The sequence below is a fragment of the Hypomesus transpacificus genome, chromosome 18, assembly GCF_021917145.1.
Source record: "Hypomesus transpacificus isolate Combined female chromosome 18, fHypTra1, whole genome shotgun sequence".
Taxonomy (NCBI): domain Eukaryota; kingdom Metazoa; phylum Chordata; class Actinopteri; order Osmeriformes; family Osmeridae; genus Hypomesus; species Hypomesus transpacificus.
In genome coordinates, this window is record NC_061077.1 from 8369065 (window position 1) to 8389947 (window position 20883).

The following is a 20883-nucleotide window of genomic DNA, read 5'->3' on the forward strand; positions in this document are numbered from 1 at the left end:
AGCCATATCAATCCATTATATACACAGTTTAAACTATGTACAGATAATTAGACAATCCATAATGTATTTGAAATTGCAAATGTACAATTAGACGACTATTTTACAGATTCCACTTAGTATGAGCACAATGTGGTTTAAAAAAATAAAACCATTGACAATGATACAGTTTACCATCAGTACAGTTTATGAAAAGCAGTAGCATTCTACATTTCATTTATTACGTTTACTCTTATCTTCAGTGATTGTTTGTGTGTCACGATGCTTCAGCTGCCTTGATCAGTAAAGGATGGTGTATGGTCATTTAGGACAAACACATGTTGTTCAGTTAATGTGGAAGACACACATGAAACCTTTACTTAACAGAAATTGTTTATATGGTTATACATGTCAAAATCTTAGTGTTTCTTGAATCTTTTATATTTCTGTGACATAGTGGTCATCATCATCAACATGCCTCTGAACTCCACAGACCAGGGCAATGAGTAGTGGTTTTGAAAAATGCAACATGCAACAAATAGAACTGTTGCCCTACCAGTTTCCGTTACTACAGTATACTCAACACAAAACATGGCACACACCAGCCATATAATACACAAGGGCATACATATGCACGCAGGCACACACGCTCACTTTGTGTAACTCGGTTTTGAGCTTTGCTGAGAGCAAAGAGGGTTTTTGACTACAAGGCGATCAGTAACAGTACCACCTTCAACAAGATTTCATACTGTAAGTTATAGGTCTGTTGGACAAACTGTATCAAACATTTGCACGTAAGATAAATAAGACGGCTATGCCATGCCCCAAAAATGAGTGGTCCAAAAAGGACTGATCTTGTATCAACACTACAATAGCGACGGTGCTACATTTGAGTTGTGTACCATTCCACAAACTAGTTCCAACAGTTGAGTGCATGGTTTTAACCTCTCAGTTGAACAGTAAGCTCAGCTAGCCTAAAGGCCTAATCAGAATGTTCATACAGCACCTGAGGCCCAGTGGTCAGCTCATTTCTGTCTGGAGCTGGTGAATTGGAATGGCAACTATTTTACTATCAAAATGGGTAACAATATTGTTAAAATGCTTATTTTCTTCTTTTTACTTGGTAAATATTTGGTAACTATAGATCAATTCCAAACTAGTTGTTTAGTGAGGATGTGATAACAAGGTACCTTCTGCAGTACTTGGTACAACATTACTATTGGCAGAGGTCAAGCAGTATGACATCCATGCTTGCTTTTCCATAGCCTTTAGAAAATGCGGCAGATTTGTGTTGTCAGTCTCCAATCCATATTCATTGGTTTCCCACTTTGCAAAATGTCCTTTTAAATGAGGTAATTTTAAAATTGAGTGGGACATGGATCAGGTTGTGTAGATACAGTACAAGTTAGTGAGTACTGTCCACAACATGACATAGTCAGTTTATTGTCATATACTGTATGTGTTAAACTACCAGAAGAGAGAATAATACTAAAGAATTGTTCATTTATTTGAACAATATCACGTAAGCGTGATCAACCTCAATCAGAAAAATCCCATGATTGGTTCCCGTCCTCATGAAAACGGGAACCACACACAATGCACTCAACAGATGTAAATCAGATGAACACATACACTGTATGGCCCAAAGTATGTGGAGACCTATATGAACTTGTTACTGAATGGAAGCATATCCCCTATCCATGTTACAACATCTACTGAAAAGCCTTCCCAGACGAGTGGAGACAGATGTAGAAACAACGTGGGGACCAAATGCCTATCAATACCCATGATTTCGGAATTACAGGTTTGACAAGCAGGTGTCCACATCATTTTGGCCATATACACTGTAGTGAATGCTTTCATCTTAAACACAAAGTCTTTCACAACCAACTTGTTGCAAATTTCAACTTTTTCAATTTCACATGTAGTTTTGTATGCACAAGTAGCCTGTTAGGGGCGGTACGTACATTATAAAGGGAATTTGTATTATCTTTGGCTTTGGCGGTGTGAACTGTTTTCATGTCCGGTTATAGCAGTAACAGAAACTCTACAGGGAGCTAAACACACACACACAGACACACACATACATACCTAACTGCTGTAAATGAATTACCAACAGCATACATTTCTTTCTCTCATCCATCTATCATTTTGTGTCTTGATTAGATTTTGTTGTTGTTGAAACTACAACAAATAATGGGACTGTACCAATGTATGGAAACTTCACAAGGAATCAAAATCTGCACTTTTGGATACAGTAAATGTTGAAAAACTAAATTGCACATGCAAGTACCCGATACACAGTTTTTTATAGAAAGTGACAAGAGTTATTGAGGCAAGAATGTGCTCACTACGTGCTCTGTGAAAGACAACACTGTAGCACACTGTTAGTTGGTCCACAATCTTAGGGTGAGTCGTGGAGCGTGCGCTGGACACTAAGAGATGGAACAGTGGGGATAGAATGACAAAACAGGACACATCACTATCAGACCATTTCAGTCAGTGGTAGGGTTTCAACATTACCCTTTCCAATGGGGTGGTTTTATTTTCAGTTTCATGTATTTGAGCTATTTTATGACATTACCACTAGGTAAGAATGAAACTAGACACACACCTGTAAAAGCAGCCACGTGTAACAGGAAAGGGAGGCTATGGCAGGCCAAATGTTGAAACAGTTGAAACTGTCACTACAACACTTCAATGGATGTTGTGGACTGTATGTGCATTAAATATCAAAGCATACCCATGCTTGAATGAATCATTTTCTGGATGCATGATATGCATACTACATGATACTTACAGTACTTCTTTTTTAATCTGCACCCTATGTAGGCACATGGCCAAATACAATTTACTATACAGAATAGTGCATTGCCACACATTTTGTTATCTATGGATTTTTCATGGTGCAGTTTAAAAAGCTTTGGTTTAATATGAAAATAACTTCCTGCCTTGGTCTAAAGTGCTAGATTGACTGTTGAGGAACTACAGCAAATAACTTTTGAAAACCTTTCTTGGATATATATATACTATACTTCATTGTTAAATACTTTCATGAAGTGCATTTAAACCCCTGCTTTACAATGAATCAAATTGTCTTGTAAAGAAGCCAAATGAAATAATTAAACAAACATATCTGCTTAATCCAATGGTACAGAGAGTACCCCACTTCTGCTCTGTGTCTGGGGTTGGGAGAGAGAAAGATTTCTGCATATTCTAATAGACATTCCCACCCTGTTCAATGGCTATATGTTTCCTGCTGTTTCATTCAAAAGAAGCTGGGGCGAAGACAGGAATAGGCAGCCTGGAGCTCCGTCCATCAACAGTCGAACTCTAGGATCTGTAATCCTTTTTACTGTAGGGCTTGTTGCCTAGGATACTGTCCACCTCATGCGCAATGGAGGAGGACAACTTTGGAAGAACCTGAAGGTGAGAGAAGTGGAGGTTATGTAAAGAGGACATCAAACTGACACTTCAACCATTATATTTTATAGAAGGACCTTGGAATATTGACATGTGGGGGCTAATTGAAAAAGCTACATTTGTGCATGTCAATCACAATCATATACAAATGCATACAGGTACAGTAGAAGTTCTTGTACATCATTTAAAATATATATTTTTTTGTTGCACATTCAAAATGGGGCTAACAGTGGGTCTCGGTACACACTGCTGCATACCGTCTTTAAACAAAAACAAATCGCTTCGCCCTAGGGGGGGGGGGGGAGATTTCCCCATCTGACTAAAAATAGAACCAAACCTCCACCACAAAAACCCTGAATGTTCTAGAAATGAAATACTTTACAACTTTTACAGTATCAAGTATCAAATCCCTATTTGTGCTATACTGATTGCTGATACATAACAATTCTATCAAAATGCCAGGTTCAGGTTGTTTTAATGATGAGATACACTGTGTGTGTGTGTTCTCTCACCTGTATTGCTCCTATATTTTCCATCAGCTGGTCTACGCTGGATGCTCCCAACAAAACAGAGCTTACTCCTTCATTCCTCAGACACCAAGCTGCAGGAAAGAGCAATACCACAGGACAATGAAACACAGCAACATCAGAAACTGTACACTTTAACACAGTAAAGACAACAAAACCTTATTGACCCTGTGTGATGGAGGAGGACTCTCGAACGTTCTCATCTCCAATCCCAGTCATTACAGTAAAACCAAAAGCCAACAGTACGAACACGACAGTTGACAGATGGACCCTGACCTCCCACAGGACACACTGAACAAAATGAGACAGTGTGGACTTCCTGAGGGACAGGACAGATATGATGGACTTCCTGAGGGACAGGACCGACAGTGTGGACTTCCTGAGGGACAGGACAGACAGGATGGACAGGACGGACAGGACGGACAGACAGACAGAAAAAGAGAGAGCAGCAGGTGTTTTTCTATTTTATTTTATTTTTACCGATAGCGAGCTGGGGCAAAGTGCAGCCCAGTCGCTCTGCGATGGCCTGCAGCTCTTTCAGCTTCGCCTGCTGACGACGCCCCTCCTCACTCAGGATCTTTTCCTTCATCCACTGGTAACCCTGTCACGGACACACAGCACACCCGCTCAGGACTATAGGACCCAGAATTCACCCACCATTGTGTTTTTGTATACCGGTGACTGCCTAAGAATTCCAAAGACTGAGGTAGTGGACAGTTACTTTGTACTCATTCCCATACTATGACAGCACCTCTTTGAATACATGTGTTAAAAAATACACCAACAAATATGAATTCAAACACACCATGAAAAACTAAGTTGATTGTCATCCCGAAGAAGCAGAATAAAAATCTTTTTTTGCTTTACTACTTTATGTTAAAGATTCAATTATGGATTCCGTATCCCTTAACATCAGTATACTGTGTTCCTCACCAGTGATGTTTCTGGTATAGGTTTAATGAGTACTCATATATGTTGACAAACTGTCCTTCATGGGAGTAAATGATATAGAGGAAATCAATCCATGTATGGCCAAACACTCTTTCAGACACAATAATGATGATTTAGTAATTACCAATCGAAAGGACAGAAAGCTTCTACCGCACACAAATCAAGGGCAATTAAGAGGCAATAAGTCAACCGATACACATGATGTACAGGGTCAGAGGTCAAGCATTACCTTAAGCGAGGCCCGTGAGTACGGGGGTACCCCGCTGTCGTACTTCCCTGAGATGATACCACAAGCTAATGGGGACCACGTCATCGCACCTACACCTGTGCAAGTGTGGTAATGAATAAAACACAGCTTTATTATCCCACAACTGGTGACCTTTTTACTGTGGCAGGCGCCTCACTGGCTCGACACTCTTCTTAGCGAGTCAGCAGATGTCGGTGTTAAAGCCAAACTCACCTATCTTATGGAAGAGCTCTGGGAGCTGCACCTCTACCTTCTCTCTCTGGAACATGTGGTACTCTGCCTGCTCGCAGATGGGCGGGATCAAGTTGAACTGCCGTGCCACAGAGTACGCCTCCTACAGGACAGACAGGAGTATCACAGTCAACTGATGAGCAAATGACCAAGTTCAATCTTTAGAGTATTGTAACTGATTGGTATGCAGTACATAATATGATGTGTGTTAAACTTTTTGACACAGTTTGACAGATATGCAACAGTATGGCTAACCATGATTTCCATGGAGCTCCACCGTGAGGTGCCCCAATACATGGCCATCCCCTGGTTGATCACATGGGTCATTGCTCGTACAGTCTCTGTCAATAAAAATGAAAATATTTAACCTGGGCCCAGATATTCAATATTAACAGCGGTAAGGGCCACATTGAAAGAGAGGATCAAGGCTTCAGGAAGTGTTAACTGAGATGGAAAGCAAAAACAAAAACAGGAATAGAAGTGGAACAAAGGAGTGCACAAGAACATAAATGCCTTTCCCATTATTTTATAAGTGCTACAATGCCATATGACCATGAAAAGCTACATATTTGACTGACAGATTAAAAAAGACAAATGTATCCAGAATAATGAGTTTTTGTGTTGCAAAAAGTAGAGTAGAGTACAACGTAACAGCTCATGAAATCGTGTTGCGAGGCAAAGTTTTATATAAACTTCTAAATGGCACACTCCTTTGACACAGGGGGTTAAGAGGGGTACAATCTGAGGAAAAGAACATGATAAGGTGTACAAAATAAGGTCAATTATACAACTGAACAAGTCAACATGGTTGGAAAAGAGAGAACCATGCTCTGGCAAAGGAAATACACTGCAATCAGGACAAAGAAGGGCTGTAACAGGAGCAGTCATCTTGCAAAATAACTTGAACCAGGCTATCTGTAAGAGAAAAAGGGGCCCAGACCAGACAGAAAACCCCAATCTCTACACGTGTAAAGATCAGAAAGAATTGTAAAGGTACACTAATATTCTGCTTCTAATCTTTTGAAAAGGTGGCCCAGCTTTAGTTTAGCTCTAAAGTCCACATTAATTTGTACACCTCAGCATTCACTTGAGCATCGTTGAATGGTGTCATAAGTAGTTGTATTCATTTTTTATTAGAAACAATGACAGACAGGCAAGAAAAATGAAAGAAAGAGATAGAAAATCAAAAATGGAGATACACACTGTTTGGTATGTCCTTGGTATTTACTGGCACAGTTGTCACCAGAATGTGATCATGGTAATTTTTTCCTGGAGCTTACTTCTATGAATAAGTAACGTAGGCCTACTCCAAACCATTGGGCAACTACTGTAAACAAAAAGTACCATCTAAAATCCATCAAAAGTAACTCAGATGTAACACTAAAAGTAACACTGTGAGTTACTAGTAAATATAAATATTCAGTGACGTGTAGTCCTACTACTAACATAAAGTGCAATTTAAGAAGAAACAAAATGAAGGAAGGTAATCTTGCAACGAATACGGATAAAATGAGAAATGAGACGCAAAAAATAAATTAAACAATGAATGAGCGGCCCGTCAATTCAGTGACCTTCTCCAAAATTAATTTGCAAGATATTTTTATAGATCAAACAGCCCGTATCAATCCCTAAATCTAAGGTGCTTCACCTTCTACTGCACCACTGGGAGGGAAATACAGCATTTTATGGACTCACTGGAGTTTTCAACAGGTATTATTTATACCAAGTCTCTGCCATAAAATGCCTTTTTTGGAGAGGTTGTGAATATTTTTCACTGAGGGTACCATGTACCTTCTATGATGAATGTTCTGGACTTTGATGTGTAAAATGGGTCTCCTGGTGACGAAAGCAAAACAAAAGGATTGTGAAGAGTTTGACCATTCTGTGAATGAAAAGACAGAAAAAAACTGGGCTACCCATCATGCACTGCAAGAGAGTTTTAAGATTTTTCATAAAAAATAGAAGATTAGAAAAAGGAATCGAAATGTTGCTCCTTTGCTTGAGATTTTTTGGTGGATGCAAGGCTTCAAGCAATAGTGTACCCTGATCAAGGAAAAAAATATTTCCTTCACTACCAAGGGATCCAAGCATTCCCAGGCTTGTTCTAAAAACTAGATGCATACTCCAAAACTATGTGCCTCTGGCATCCAATTAATCAGAATGCAATTTTGGCAGCAGAGTCATAATCATTTCACATTCAGCCCGCACGCATCCACGGTACAGAACATATAATGCTATCTAATTGGATACAAATTCTTACTATTGTATTTTTACTGTTGTAGTCAGACATGGCTACAACAGGATGTACTGTATCATTTTTACAGGCGACACAGATGTCCATGCATGTCCACAAACTGACTGTGAGCACATTTGTGTCACATAAAAGCACGTTTTCATTTTCTGTCACTCAGTATTGTGTAAGTATGATGTGTTCTACTAGTCTTTAATTGGACAGAACTGGAATGTGACAATCAAGAAAGTGATGATGCCACACATGCTCCTTCTCTTTGTCATGTTGCAAAATCATGGAATGTTGCCAGCATGCCCAGCTGGATGCATGAAGGTAATTTCATGGGTCATGATGTCAACAGACACTGAAGCAGGAAATAACTCAGTATTGAACAAACTGCCATTCAGACTCGGGGCACCTACCTTCCATAGGTGTGTTGGGGTCTGGTCTGTTGGCAAAGACTACATCCACATATTCTAGCTGAAGTCTCTCTAGTGATGCTCTTAAACCTGTCAGAAACATACACATCATTGCATCTGTTTTTGTGGATTATCTGTTCATTGTCAAGGTTCTAAATTACAAAATGGCTTACCTTCAATAATGTGTTTTCTCGACAACCCTCTTTCAGTTTCTGCTCTGAAAACCCAAAACAGAATTATTGTTTATTTCATTACTAAATGAACCCAATTACTCTATTCACAACCTACAGTTCAAAATACTGTAGTACATTAAACTGTAAATTATACTTGAAGCTCACAGTAGGAGATTATGAATGTGTAATAGGTTATAATGAATAATCCTGCTTCCTGTCAGTGCAAGGCCAGGACCTTTCATTTGTCCTCCCTGAAAGGGCATCCAAACAGGGGGTGGATCACACCAGCTTCCTCTCAGGAATCAATTACAGTGAAGCTCTGCTGTGTCTCTGCTGTAAGAGCCCCCCACTACAGAAGATACACACACACTAACTAACGAGCTAAATAATTGAGTACATACTTTCCTCCCCAGAAGATTTTGGTAGTGATGACCAAACTGGACCGTCTGTTCAAGTAAAAAGTAAGGTTATAGAAATGTCATCTGGTTAACTCTGACACCATAAACAATTCCCTTCACATATTTTCATTCAAGGAGTCATATTCATATTTCATCAAAGGTATTTTGCCAAAAATAATAATTACGTTCAGTAATTTTAATTCTGTAATCTTTTCCCTAGCTCCCACAAAATAATTTGAATGAAAAAAAATGTACCCTAATCTAATGCAATGGTGTGATTTATATAATTACAGTATAGTACTATCCAATTATAGAAACAAACAAAGCCACAGTAAAAACTAGCACAGTAACAAAGAGCTGTATTCCTCAGATGAGCAGATGAGCTACAGCATGGGCAGCGTTAATCTTTCGCCTAGCTGCTTCCATGCCATTGACTGTCTGTGCCTAATAGCCCTGTAGGCAATTACTACTATAAGTAAGTGCTCTACTTCATTCATAAATAGTGCGTTGTAAAGAAGTAACAAACAAAGCGAGTCAGATCTCACTGACTCAACATTTCCACTTAATTTTTTTTTTATGTACAGTTAAGAGGAAGAAAGATTTGGGACAACTTTCCTCAGAATGCTGTCCTCTATTGAAAATGCTCTTTTAATCTAGTAGTAGGCTCTGTCTTGGTACATCACACTGATTTGAGCTAAATTCAGTGGTGCAGAAACACTGATATGCTAACAAAATGCAGCATTTGAACATTGTGTGGGTGGGCATTTCCTTTTTTCTTTTAAACATGGGGAACACCAAAAACAGCCACAGGGCAAACTAGAAAACTGTTCATGCACAAAGGAGGAGAAACATGCAATTCATGATGAAACATTTTACCTCCATCCTTTCTTCTTAATGATATTCCCCAAAACAACCTCAGCCCTGGGAGACAAAAACACCATTACAGGTAATTACTATAATAGCTGGCTTAATGAATAGATTGCTAAGGGCATGTTGCACAATGAGGTTTAGATATTACTTTGAGCTTCAGAGCACATATTTGCAACATTTGAGAGAAGCTTGGATTCCTCAGTCTGGGAGGAAGAGGGTAATGAAGCAGGGTATTTATGAGGCACAATCTTCCTGGCCATGTTCCATCATTTCTTTAGCCTGTTCCTTTCTCTCAGTCTTTCTCTCTCTATTACTATTCTTTACCCTCAGCCCAATTTCTATATAATATGTTTTTCTCTTTTTGGTGGATTATGTGCATGTGTGTGCCCGCACACGCGCGTGTGGAGGGGGGCTTGCTGCCTCTAACGACAGATGTTACATCTCTGCCCCCAGGACCAATATGTTCTTCATGAATGGCTCTCATCATTTCCCATAAAGCACATCTGACTATATGTGACAGCTCCTATCAAGTAGCTCTGCCCGGGTTGTGTGGGGGGGGGTGTGTACAGTAAGTGTGTGACGTGTGTGTTGGAATCTTTCTAGCACAAAGTAAGTCTTGTAAGTCGCTTTGGATAAAAGCGTCTGCTAAATGACTAAATGTAAATGTAAATAAAGACAGACACAAACTCCTACAGTGATGCTCAGCTGTGTATGGATGGGGTATCACCCTAACATAAACCAACAACAACTAAGCTTGTGCTGTTTCATTGTTACAGTACTTCATTCAGTGATTAGAATTGTAGAAATTCATTGTACAGTATGGATGTCTAGTTTTTCTGAACCTAATCTATTGTATCGCGTAGTGTCAAATTGACACACAAACACACACACACATCCACTGCACCTAAGGTGAACACATAACATGATGTACAAATGGCTAAGTCTTGCTTGACATGTTATACAATTAACGTGTGGACAGAAGCTAATGTAATTCCAGTATTGATTTGTCTCTTAATTGATGATTTGTCAATGCAATTTGTCTCACGTCAGAGTGACCTTTTCTGTTCTTAAACCATTTGAACTGGTGACATGACTTTAAAGTAAAGATCACAGTGTCCTCAATGAAATAAGGAATTCATTTTGGCACACACACTCAACAGTGCACTAGAATATCCGCTCTGCAATGCAGGTAAAGATGTGCTTGTGCAATATTGTTTTAAATGCCGTCTTCTCGTTTCCTTCCTTTCTGAGATGGCCTATAGGGACCTTTAAAGGAGCTGAGGCAATCTCTTCCTCTGGACCTGCAGTAGACTGCATTTCCTGTGTCTTTTCAACATACCCAAGACTCAAAGGTAGCTTAAAAGTAACTCAACTCAGTTCAGTGATGTTGCTTTGACATCACAGTCCAACACTGAGACGAAAATATAAAGTAACAGTTTTGGTGCAGCGTGGCAATTGTTTCAACAATTTGAAAAAATTTATGAATTGGGTTTGTCATTTGTCAAATATACAGGTAGTACTACTAGTACTAGTAGTAGTCAGTCAAAGGGGAAATTGCGGCCTTGCAGCAGGCAATGGAAAATGAAAGAAAAATAGGAAAGGGAAAACATATTTAAAAAGGTTACCAATACAAATGAAAAAACATCAGCAGTATGAGCATACTGCACAAACTAAACATATAGAAGTGCTATGGAGACCATACCACCTTCATATGTACCTTCATATGACCTTCATACAGAAAGGGACAGCAAACAGCCGAGAACATACTGTGGGAGTGTGTGTGCTTAAGAGGGTGTGTGAGCATGTGTGTGTGTGTGTGTGTGTGTGTGTGTGTGTGTGCCTTTGTGTGTCGGGGTATAAAGATAGGTGGACTTACTTCCCTGCAGCATAGACCTCTGCTGTGTCAAACAGATTGATCCCGTTCTCGTATGCCAATGTCATCAGCTCCTCGGCCACCTGGGCAACAACAGGAGAGAGAGATGTGTTTGAGACCGGAGACTGACGTGACATGACATCATCTGTATTGAACTGCTTTGCTCGACTACAGCTGACCTCTATGGACTGCATGTGAGCCACTGAATCATGCGCTGTCACTCACTGAGTCACTGGATGGTGGGGGTTCGTGGTAAATAACAGTAGGGAAGTCATCATGTTGGGGGTGCACCGGTGGCTCACCGGGTAAAAGTGCATACAACATAGGCTAAGGCCCTCCTGCAGGGGCCTGGGTTCGATTCCAGACCTTTCGCTGCATGTCTTCCCCTCTCTTTCTATCTGCTTTCATGTCTCTATCAATATAAATAAAGCTGAAAAAGGCACACAAATCTTTTAAGGAAGTCATCATTGTGTCTCACCTCATCTGTGATCTGACCGCCAAAGGTAACCCATGTGCCTGTGTAAAGAGAAGAGACAGTCAGAGCACTAACTTTGTGTTTGGGGAGAAGAGGGTGCACACATTTGTCAGGTGTGTGCCGGATGTGTCTCTGCTGATTTTGGTTTTCTTTGTGAAAAAACTACAATTTTTTTAATAAAATACTAATCAAGGCATGTGATGGATCACTAAGCCTGCACCCTCACCTAATCCCAGACAGGACACCCTCAGTCCAGACTTGCCCAGGTTTCTGTCAACAAAAACAAGAGAGCATGAACATGAACTCTGGGCACTCAGATCAAAACGAAAAACAGGTCTAAGTCAAGATGTGAGCTTTGTGTTGTGGGAGGATGCAGTGTCACAGTTTGATACAGAGATCCATTGATGCTGTGCTGTCAGCTGATCTCCCAATGGAGTTTGAGTACAGGCAGAACATGGGCAACAGTTCCTCATAGAAAACCTTGTGTTTAGGATGAAAGTATAAACTTGTTAAAGAAAAGTTAGGAACTTGAAGTGAGGGCTCATTCTTGCCTTTTTATTTGGATCAACTGTGTGGACCTTTTGTTTAATCAATGGCATTAATGTTATCTATCCTTCACCTGCAGCATTCCCTCTGACCATGCAGCACCCTACAGCCCTGGATGTAGAAAGAAGTGAGGAGGAGGCTGTGGAGGCATGTTTTATTCATCCTTCAGATTGACCAAGATCCAAGGTTACAGAGCTCTTCTCTCATCCACCCACAACATGAGGGCCACCAAGTCATGCACGACTCCATCTCTCTTCCACTCTCTCTCTTTCCCACTCTTTTCACTCTGCCACTCTCTTAACGTGAGACAAAAATAACAAAGGGATGTTTGTCAGTTACCTTGAGAAGCGAAGAGGACTAAATGGATTGACTTGTGTTATGTGAATGCAGAGAATTATTTCTTGCCTGAGCTGAGGTATTCACAGAGTTGCAACCAAGGTGAAATGTTGCTGTGCTAGCTATTCTATTGATTTAGTTCTGTATGGAAACATAACCTTGTAGGCGCCTGAAATGAGTGAACATGAACATGCAGATCTGAACCCACACACACACACACACCCTACCCCATCCACCCACGCCAGACTCCAAAAACAGTCACTATTACACACTCATATGCTGTCTTGTCAGTGAAAACACTCTCACACCTCTACACTTGTTTTAAGCGCCCTGCAGTAAGTGCTATATGTTGCATAAGTGTGGGAGATGGAGCTGTTAAAGTGGAGTAATTAGAACAAAAAAGATATGTTTATCAGATCACATGAGTACAGTAACAGCAGATGAAGAAAACCTTACATGTACAACAGTGTTTTATAATCCAAAATAACACCAATGTCACCTCCAGCTGGATGCACCTTCCTGCCACAGTAAAGTCCTTGTTTGTGTGAACTTACATGGCGAATAAAACTCATTCTGATTCTGAAAGGCACTTTTAGCTCCTGGGGCAATCAGGTGATTAAAGTGTAAGGCTGGGCGTCATCCTGCCCCCACCTCTCATACACTGACATATGGAGTTGCTGGACGTCCCTACTAGATGGGTCTTACACCCTTCATTGTGTAACGTAGTGTAGTTGGTTAATGTTAATACACCAGTTTCCCCTCTTCCTTTAAACATAGGAAAATAATTTAGGTTGTTTGCCCAAATACTAAACCCCCTACAAAAGCAAATTAGCGGGATGGTTGTGTTCTGTTTAGCGCACTGGTCTGGTGATTCATTTCTAACTGTTGGGTCTAGATTAGGTTACTGGCGGGGGGGCTGGATGGTGAAGGTGAACCAGACCACCTGCTGGCTGGAATCACTCCAAAGAGTTAAGCCCATACTTTAGGAGTCTGGGCCTGCACAAGTAGCACTGCACACAGGCAGTCAGGAGCTGCTCATGGGATTTACCAACCATTATAGCATTATTGCACAACATGTTTCATAAAAAATGTTGCTTTTCTAATTAAAGCTACATTGGTTGACACGGTTGTCATGGACTCACTAGAACAGCATGTTAAATGAACTTCACCGACCGACACATGTTGAATGACCTCACACAAGGCTGGAGCCAGGAGCAAAGGTTGAGGGTCAGTCTGTAGTGTCATGTTGTTGTTGAAGACTCACATGTAGGCAAGTAGGAACATCATATGCTCTTTCTATCAACACTCACCAGGGCAAGGGTACAAAGATATGGTGCATGTGACAGGTGAAGAATAAACACACACACACATCCACACACAATCTTTGCAATATATTGGAATCATTAAAACATGAAAGGAAAATCGCATGCAAACTAGTAAAACATGTCACCAGTGAAAGTCGATCATCAATCAAAAGCACAGACACGAGGTCAGTTTAAGAGTCATCACTCTAGTAGTAAATAACCCTGTCTCTCTTTAACACCGTGGTGCTGGTGGGTTCATGAGACTGGGCCTGAGGTGAATGTCTGCTGAAGGCCAGGGCTGTATTTGGCCATGGCTGGTATGAGAGGGCCTTTTATTGGGTGCTGACAGCAGGCATCCTGATGGAGGTATTCCATGTCCCGTTATGCAGCCATGAAAGCGATCTCCTCAGCAGGAGCCAATAACATGCTAGCTGTGCTTGGAAAACCACCGACCCATTTCCCAGTGGTCACACTCCAGCCCAAAGCCAATTAACCTCCTTCTGGGCCACTTCACTATTAAGTCAAATGGAATATACAATGACACGCATCAAATGTGCACAAATACACACACACACACACACACACACACACACACACACACACACACACACACTCTCCAGCACACATGTAGTGCACACACATGAAGATCACATCCTCCCTTACAGGACACAACAGTATTTTCTCTGAGTCAGATAGCAAACTTCAGTTGTATTACCGTATCAATAACCTTTCATGAGAGAATACACTTATACAGTACATTGGTGAAATACAACCAGGTTAGGGGCTTTATTGGACAGTATGTACAGTACTGTGGTATTCTGAGTGCACGCCTTCCCAAGAGACCTCCAAGACGTGTTACTACTGACGCAAGCCCTTCATTAATGGACATTTGACGAGACCTGTCAAAGCACATCAAAAAAGCTTTCAACACAAGTAGCATCCACTTGCACTTATACCAAGCCATGCTGCAGCAAGTGTAATGGTAGGCTAGACTGTGCATTACACATCATACCATACACTAAAATGCTGCTGCAATGCATTACTACGAGGACAAGTCAACTATTTTTGAGTTCAAGACCTCAGACATTATTGTTCCAAACACATGTCAAAAGTCAGATGAACTATGGAAGAACCACAGCACATTGTGGACTCCCTCTCTATGGAGTGCACAGTGATCTGCAGTGTCGATTTATTTATTTATTTTTATTGCAGGCAGTTCCTTGTCAGTGCAAACATCAAAAACAAAAATTATGAAATATATGCATTGTTCCATTTCCATCAATCACACTATATAATAATTTAACACTTCCAAAACCATTTTCTTTGTATCAGTCTGATCAAAAACATACAGTATCTGTGGGGGACGTGTCACTGTGAAATCAAAAGCTAATTAGTGGTGATTCAACTCCCTAACTGCACACGCACATCCACATGCACACCCCCACCCACAGTTACCCCCTAGAGGCCCAGCCACACCAAGAGGGCAGCGCTGTTAATTAAGCTGTTTCCCTTACGCATGTCCACATTAGGCAGGCAGATGACTCAAAGCTGCTGGCTGGGCTGCAACAGGCCTGGCCCAAAAACCCAGGAGCAGTAGAGGAGACATGCAGCCGTGATCGTGAGCAACATGTAGGATATCAATCAAAATGCTCATGGTTCACACACCAGAAACAACTCGCCTGCTTCATCTGACAAACCACATGTCTATCAAGAAACGTGTGAAGCTATGAATCTGTATATGTTGCTGGTGCACTGTATATGTTAACTTTACATGACATGACATGAAGAGAGAGAAGGAAAGATACACGTAGAAGGAATTCACATCAGATACACGTAGAGGATGAGGGAAGATGCTTGAGGCGCAAAAAACATCATGGATGCCAAGGACCTAGACACAGACACTGCCCGGGGTTACTGAGGTGCAGACATTGCCCTTTGCTATTCCCAAATGCAACACTTTGCATCTTGAAAAAAAAAGTATCTTTTAATAGCAGTCTGGGAAATTTGGAAATCAATGTGATTCCTCATTCCTCTCTGGTTCTTGCCTTATATAGACTTCCAATTGTGTACACAACCAAGGCCAGTACAGCAGTTCAAGGGCAATTGATATGTGTGAGTGTGTGTATGCTGGGCTTTGACTAATAAGGCAAATGAATAACAAGGTTAGATAGGCGTGACATTTAAAGGTTGTGCGTATGCCTTGTACAGACACACAAAGCTCTGTGTAATCACATAGTAAAAGATAAAAAGAGGTCATGAACAAATCTGCTTCCTCAAACCATTCATGTGCTTGTGTGAAAGAGGCTGTGTCAAAATCGTAACCAAAAAGGTCTAGTAGTTTATCAAATGTTTCCTTCTATTGCATCTCAATCCCTTCCTTCCAATGTAGATCCAAACAGATCCAGCATGCTGCCCAGCAGTGGTAGGAACCCAGGCAGCACCAACCCCAGCCCTTCTGTAGTGTGGCCAGGGGCTCTTCCTCTTAGCCTGGTGCACAGACTTGTGCTTCCATTCTGTTACCAACACTGTCTCACTGCCCCCCTTAGATGATCTCTCTCTGTGCCTCAGACAGACAGTGCAGAGTTACGTAACAAAAACAAGGCTGTGTGTTGTTGTCCGTCTAGGGTTTCTCATGCAGGAAAAGATTTGGAAATCCAGAACGCGTAGACAACTACTGACTACTTATGTAATCAGCTTGTCTCACATTGTTTGGAAGGCGAAGATAATCTGTTTTCCATCCTTTTTTTCTCTTTTCATGTCATTCTTCACCTTCATTGTGCCACTCACTGGCCTCGCAAGACACCTCTAAAATTAAGTAAAACAGTCTCATTTTTTCCCAGTCCCACCTGAAAAAAAGTTATACTATTCAGACTCTCATATTCAGTTTATCAACCTTGCAAGCCTCTCTCTCTCTCTCTCTCTCTCTCTCTCTCTCTCTCTCTCTCTCTCTGTCTCTCTCTCTCTCTCACACACACCTGTGGGGCAGAGCAGGATAATCCCTGAGTTATTCTACAGAAGACCCCCATGAGACCGAGGACTCAAGAGCCTGAGTGTGTGCCTGGGCACACTCAGTCTTTCTGGGCACACCTGTGAGAGCCTGTTAGACCACCACAATAGAAACCACTCACACCCACTTACGAAGATTCAGTTAGACACATGTCTGACATTCACTTTCTGCCCAACTCTGAGAAATACGAAGGACCTTATCATGTTTGGCTTGCTGTCTTCTATTGGTAAAGGTTTGCAAATGCATAACATTGTGCTTGAGTGTGTGTGCCTACTGGCTGTGGGTCTGTAACTGTGCGGGACTGTGTGTGGCTCTATGGTTGCCCAGTTTTCCCTTGGGTCTATAGCATCTTTAGTGAAATACTCATCTGAGCTACTGGCTTCTCTCTATTCCTCCGGCTGGTGTGAGGGAGATTCATACTGACACAAGAACAGTTTTCACCCCGCCCTCACCCAGAGGTTCTATCGAACACCTTTCGCATACGTACAGACATATATATACTTCACACATAATACAAACAAACCATTTTACTGTGGAACAAACATGACCATGATCCTACACATTATTCTAATTATGGTAGATACTGTAGCATATAGTAGACAGACAGACACTGTGAGAAAGAGCAAAATTTCATAATGTTGTTCTGACTAAATTAACATGATTGATTACGTAAGTAGATCCATTGAAGTTACAGTGCAGTGTTGCAATGGGTGGATGGCAAAGATGGTGATAAAAATGTTAAATATGATGGCTTTTATATTTAATAAATGAGCATGTGTGTGTGTGTGTTTGTGTGTGTACATCTGTGTGTTAAACAATATCTTAACTGTAACCACTCCGACCCACTACAGTATGGGAGTGAAAATGGAGTATGTTAATATTTTTGATCTAAATAATTAATCAAAGTTATGCTTGCGGGTTCTCAGCAAACAAAGAGGCCCTTTGGTTTTGTGACATATTTGTGACGTAGTTTTGTGACATAATACTGTCACATACACTGTAATTACTTATTGTCACCTGAACCTACTGCATAATAAGAATAGTATGCATTTATACATTTATCCCAGAAACAGTGTGAAATGTGAACTCACTGTAAATGCAAGTTTGATCAAATTAAAAGACAATATTCTGTTTGTAGAACAGATACACATCACACATTCCCAGACTGATCTTTACACTCTCGTGTGTGTATTCTATGGACTTCATTGTCAGCAGGATCAAGAGAGCGGAGAGACTGATGGCTAGCTCAACTGATGACCCTGCATGCCTCTGAGGTGTTGTGTTACACATTAGGAAAGTGGAAAAAACGGTTTATTACATTATGCTGGGCAGTGGTTATAGAGTGCTTTTGATGTACCATTACAGACATGACAGGGTGGATAAGCAGGAAGGAGTGGTATCATGGGAAATAGTTGTAATTCTTGAAAGTAGGAAAAGGTGTTTGGGTTGAGATTACCTTCAAAGGCCCTGCGTAGAATTGGGACGCTCAGTATTTTGGGAATTTTAAGACGTTCAATCCTTTGGTCTTTGCCTTCTGAAATATTTGCTTTGTTTGTTACAGTAATACTGTGTGCATGTTTTAAGCTCTATTTCCACTTCAAAGTCAGAAATGGGATTTATTAATTCAGTTTGATAAATGCTCAGCCTATGCTGCACTGCATATTCATGTAAGAACCAGGCAGTCAGAACAATCCGAATCCTTCCATGTCTATTTGTAGGCTTACATTTTTCCAAATATCCCTTTTCACAAAGCAGCATGGTGGCACGACCCCCTGACACAAGGGTTCAGTGAGAGGGAGGTATTATCGTTATCATGCTCACAACGTGCTTTGGTATTATGTCTTTTTCACAAGGTAAAACTGTCATCTTCTGCAGTGTACTGTCAAACTCACAAGAGGGGAGGAACACAGAGTGGCATTTCTACAACCCTACTACTCAAATCTGTTATCGTGGGTTGTCCAATAACCCTTTGAGGAACCAAGGATGGTCTACAGTTCATTAAAATCTACTCTCTCTTAAGCAATCCTGCCTTGAATGCAGCTGCATGCTTCAGCACTCTCCTACTACACCTACGCTGTGTCATCACACGGATGCTTCACGGTATTTCCTACCTATATTTCATGCCGGTGCGTATGCTCTGGTCGCTGGAGGAGGGCATGTTCTGGACTGACAGCTGGCCAAGGCTGCGGGCAACCATGGCCACGGCTCGGAACTTGCTCTTGGTGCTCATGTTGGGGCTGTTGGCATTCTGCCGGTTCAGTCTTTCCTCCGTGCTCCGGTTAACGCCCCGGTGGTCCGTACACACCAACGACACCTGCATAGCGTCAGATGAAGGGTCCGGCTGGACAGCTTTGGCGTGAATGAAAACTAAGAAGGAATGTCCAGTTGGTCAAATGCTGTTGTCGCGGAGGCCACAGATGTCCGAGATAACGGACAATGGGTCAGCACCTGAGCACCTTTTCAACTGGTTCACAAATGGTACTGTGGCTTTTCAAAGGAACGTCAGGAAATATCAGACACAAGTTCTAAATAATACTCCTTTGCAAAAGAGTTACAAAGTCTTCCACTTCCCCCCCCCCCCAAAAAAGGTAAAAGTTCAAACTGCTAGAAATTCCAAAAGCCACGCTTCAGAGGACGGGATGCCAGAGGAGAGGGGGGACAAGCAGAGTGGAAGAGATAAGGTGATCTGCTGCAGCTCAGGTCCGATGTTGTCTAGTCAGCGCGATGTCACTCTGCACAGGAACCCTCTCCCTCAGGAACACATGCCACAGCCTCGCCAGAACAACCCAGGGTGACAAATCACATCAACCCTTTAACACCACAATCACGCGTGTCTCTGGAGCACTCCACGAGTCCTAGTGAGGAACCAGACCCCTTCCTATCCTCTCTCTGTCACTGCTTCTCTATTTGTCTTTGCCTCTGTTTCTCTCAGCTAAGGCTGCATGTGTAATCTGGCCCTTTGTCTTCCAAGTTAAATCCTCTGACTCTCTTGTCTGAGTTACCATTCACGAGTGATGACCTACTGCTTTTATATGTGAGAAATAAGAGAGCAGGCAGAATGAGGGAGGGGATGTAGAGTGAGTGAAAAAGAGAGGGAGAGGAGGGCGGAGGGAGGGAGTGTTGTCGGAGAGTGAGGGAGAGAGAGAGACAGACAGAGATTGATCTCAGTTCATGTGAAGAAGTATGGTCTTCAACGCAGATCAGAAGAAACAATCACTTCTTATATCAATTAGATTATACATGGCCGTCAATAAAAGTAGCAGAGAAAATAGAAAAAAGGGAGTGCATGAAAAGAGAAAAAAAGGTATTGTAACATTAAGTCTTTTAGGACTTTTCGCACATTTGATCGAAATACAGTCGACTTTCTGCAACAGTGGTTGGAGGACTGGTTATAAGTATAACCGTTAGAACGTTAACGTATCCAAGCTACGGTTGGCTTGTGCAGAATGCAGGTTATGCAACCTGACCTGTATCAAAATAGTCTCAGGTGACAAGTGATTCAGGGAAGTGTTTTACACACATTCTCCCCCATTGCCTTGTTTCCAGAGAGCCATTTATGCCCAACTAAGCATCACTGACATCATGTGTTTAACATCATGCCAATGACAAATATATGACAAATAGGCAAATAGAGCTGATATAATACATAATGACACAAAATCATTCCTGAGCAGGAGGAAAGGTTTGATGGCAATTTGATAGTAATGGATGTCAACCAAGTGTTTTATGGTTTCGAAACAAACACAATGTAAAAACTGCCAAAAATATGCCTTGAATTCTGTGAAGGGCAATTTCAGGTAAACATAACAACCCCACCGCAACCAATCATCAATCAGTAGAGGGTGCTTGGCACAGGGGACAAAATTGCAGGACTATTTTTAGAAAGCCTCGAGGCCA

General features: G+C 41.4%; 1 protein-coding gene across 1 annotated transcript; it reads right to left on the reverse strand.

Annotated features, from left to right (window-relative positions):
• Positions 1 to 159: 159 nt before the first annotated feature.
• On the reverse strand, positions 160 to 19642 carry LOC124481235 (voltage-gated potassium channel subunit beta-2-like). The gene is made up of 15 exons (XM_047041141.1): positions 19098 to 19642; positions 12020 to 12063; positions 11797 to 11834; positions 11322 to 11401; positions 9452 to 9496; positions 8579 to 8623; positions 8178 to 8221; positions 8008 to 8094; positions 7147 to 7191; positions 5611 to 5696; positions 5338 to 5458; positions 5107 to 5201; positions 4407 to 4527; positions 3912 to 4000; positions 160 to 3399 (listed from the first exon to the last, which is right to left on the reverse strand). The coding sequence occupies exons 1-15, from the start codon at positions 19304 to 19306 to the stop codon at positions 3310 to 3312; spliced, it is 1239 nt and encodes a 412-aa protein (XP_046897097.1). The 5' UTR covers positions 19307 to 19642; the 3' UTR covers positions 160 to 3309.
• Between the last annotated feature and the right edge of the window lie 1241 nt (positions 19643 to 20883).

Coding starts and splice junctions, on each gene's coding strand:
- LOC124481235 (XM_047041141.1), bottom strand. CDS start 19,306: ATGCAGGTGTCGTTGGTGTGTACGGACCACCGGGGCGTTAACCGGAGC. Junction 9,497..11,321: donor GAGGTCTATGCTGCAGGGAA/GTAAGTCCACCT, acceptor TTTGTCTCCCAG/GGCTGAGGTTGTTTTGGGGA. Junction 5,459..5,610: donor GGAGCTCCATGGAAATCATG/GTTAGCCATACT, acceptor TCTGTCCTGTAG/GAGGCGTACTCTGTGGCACG.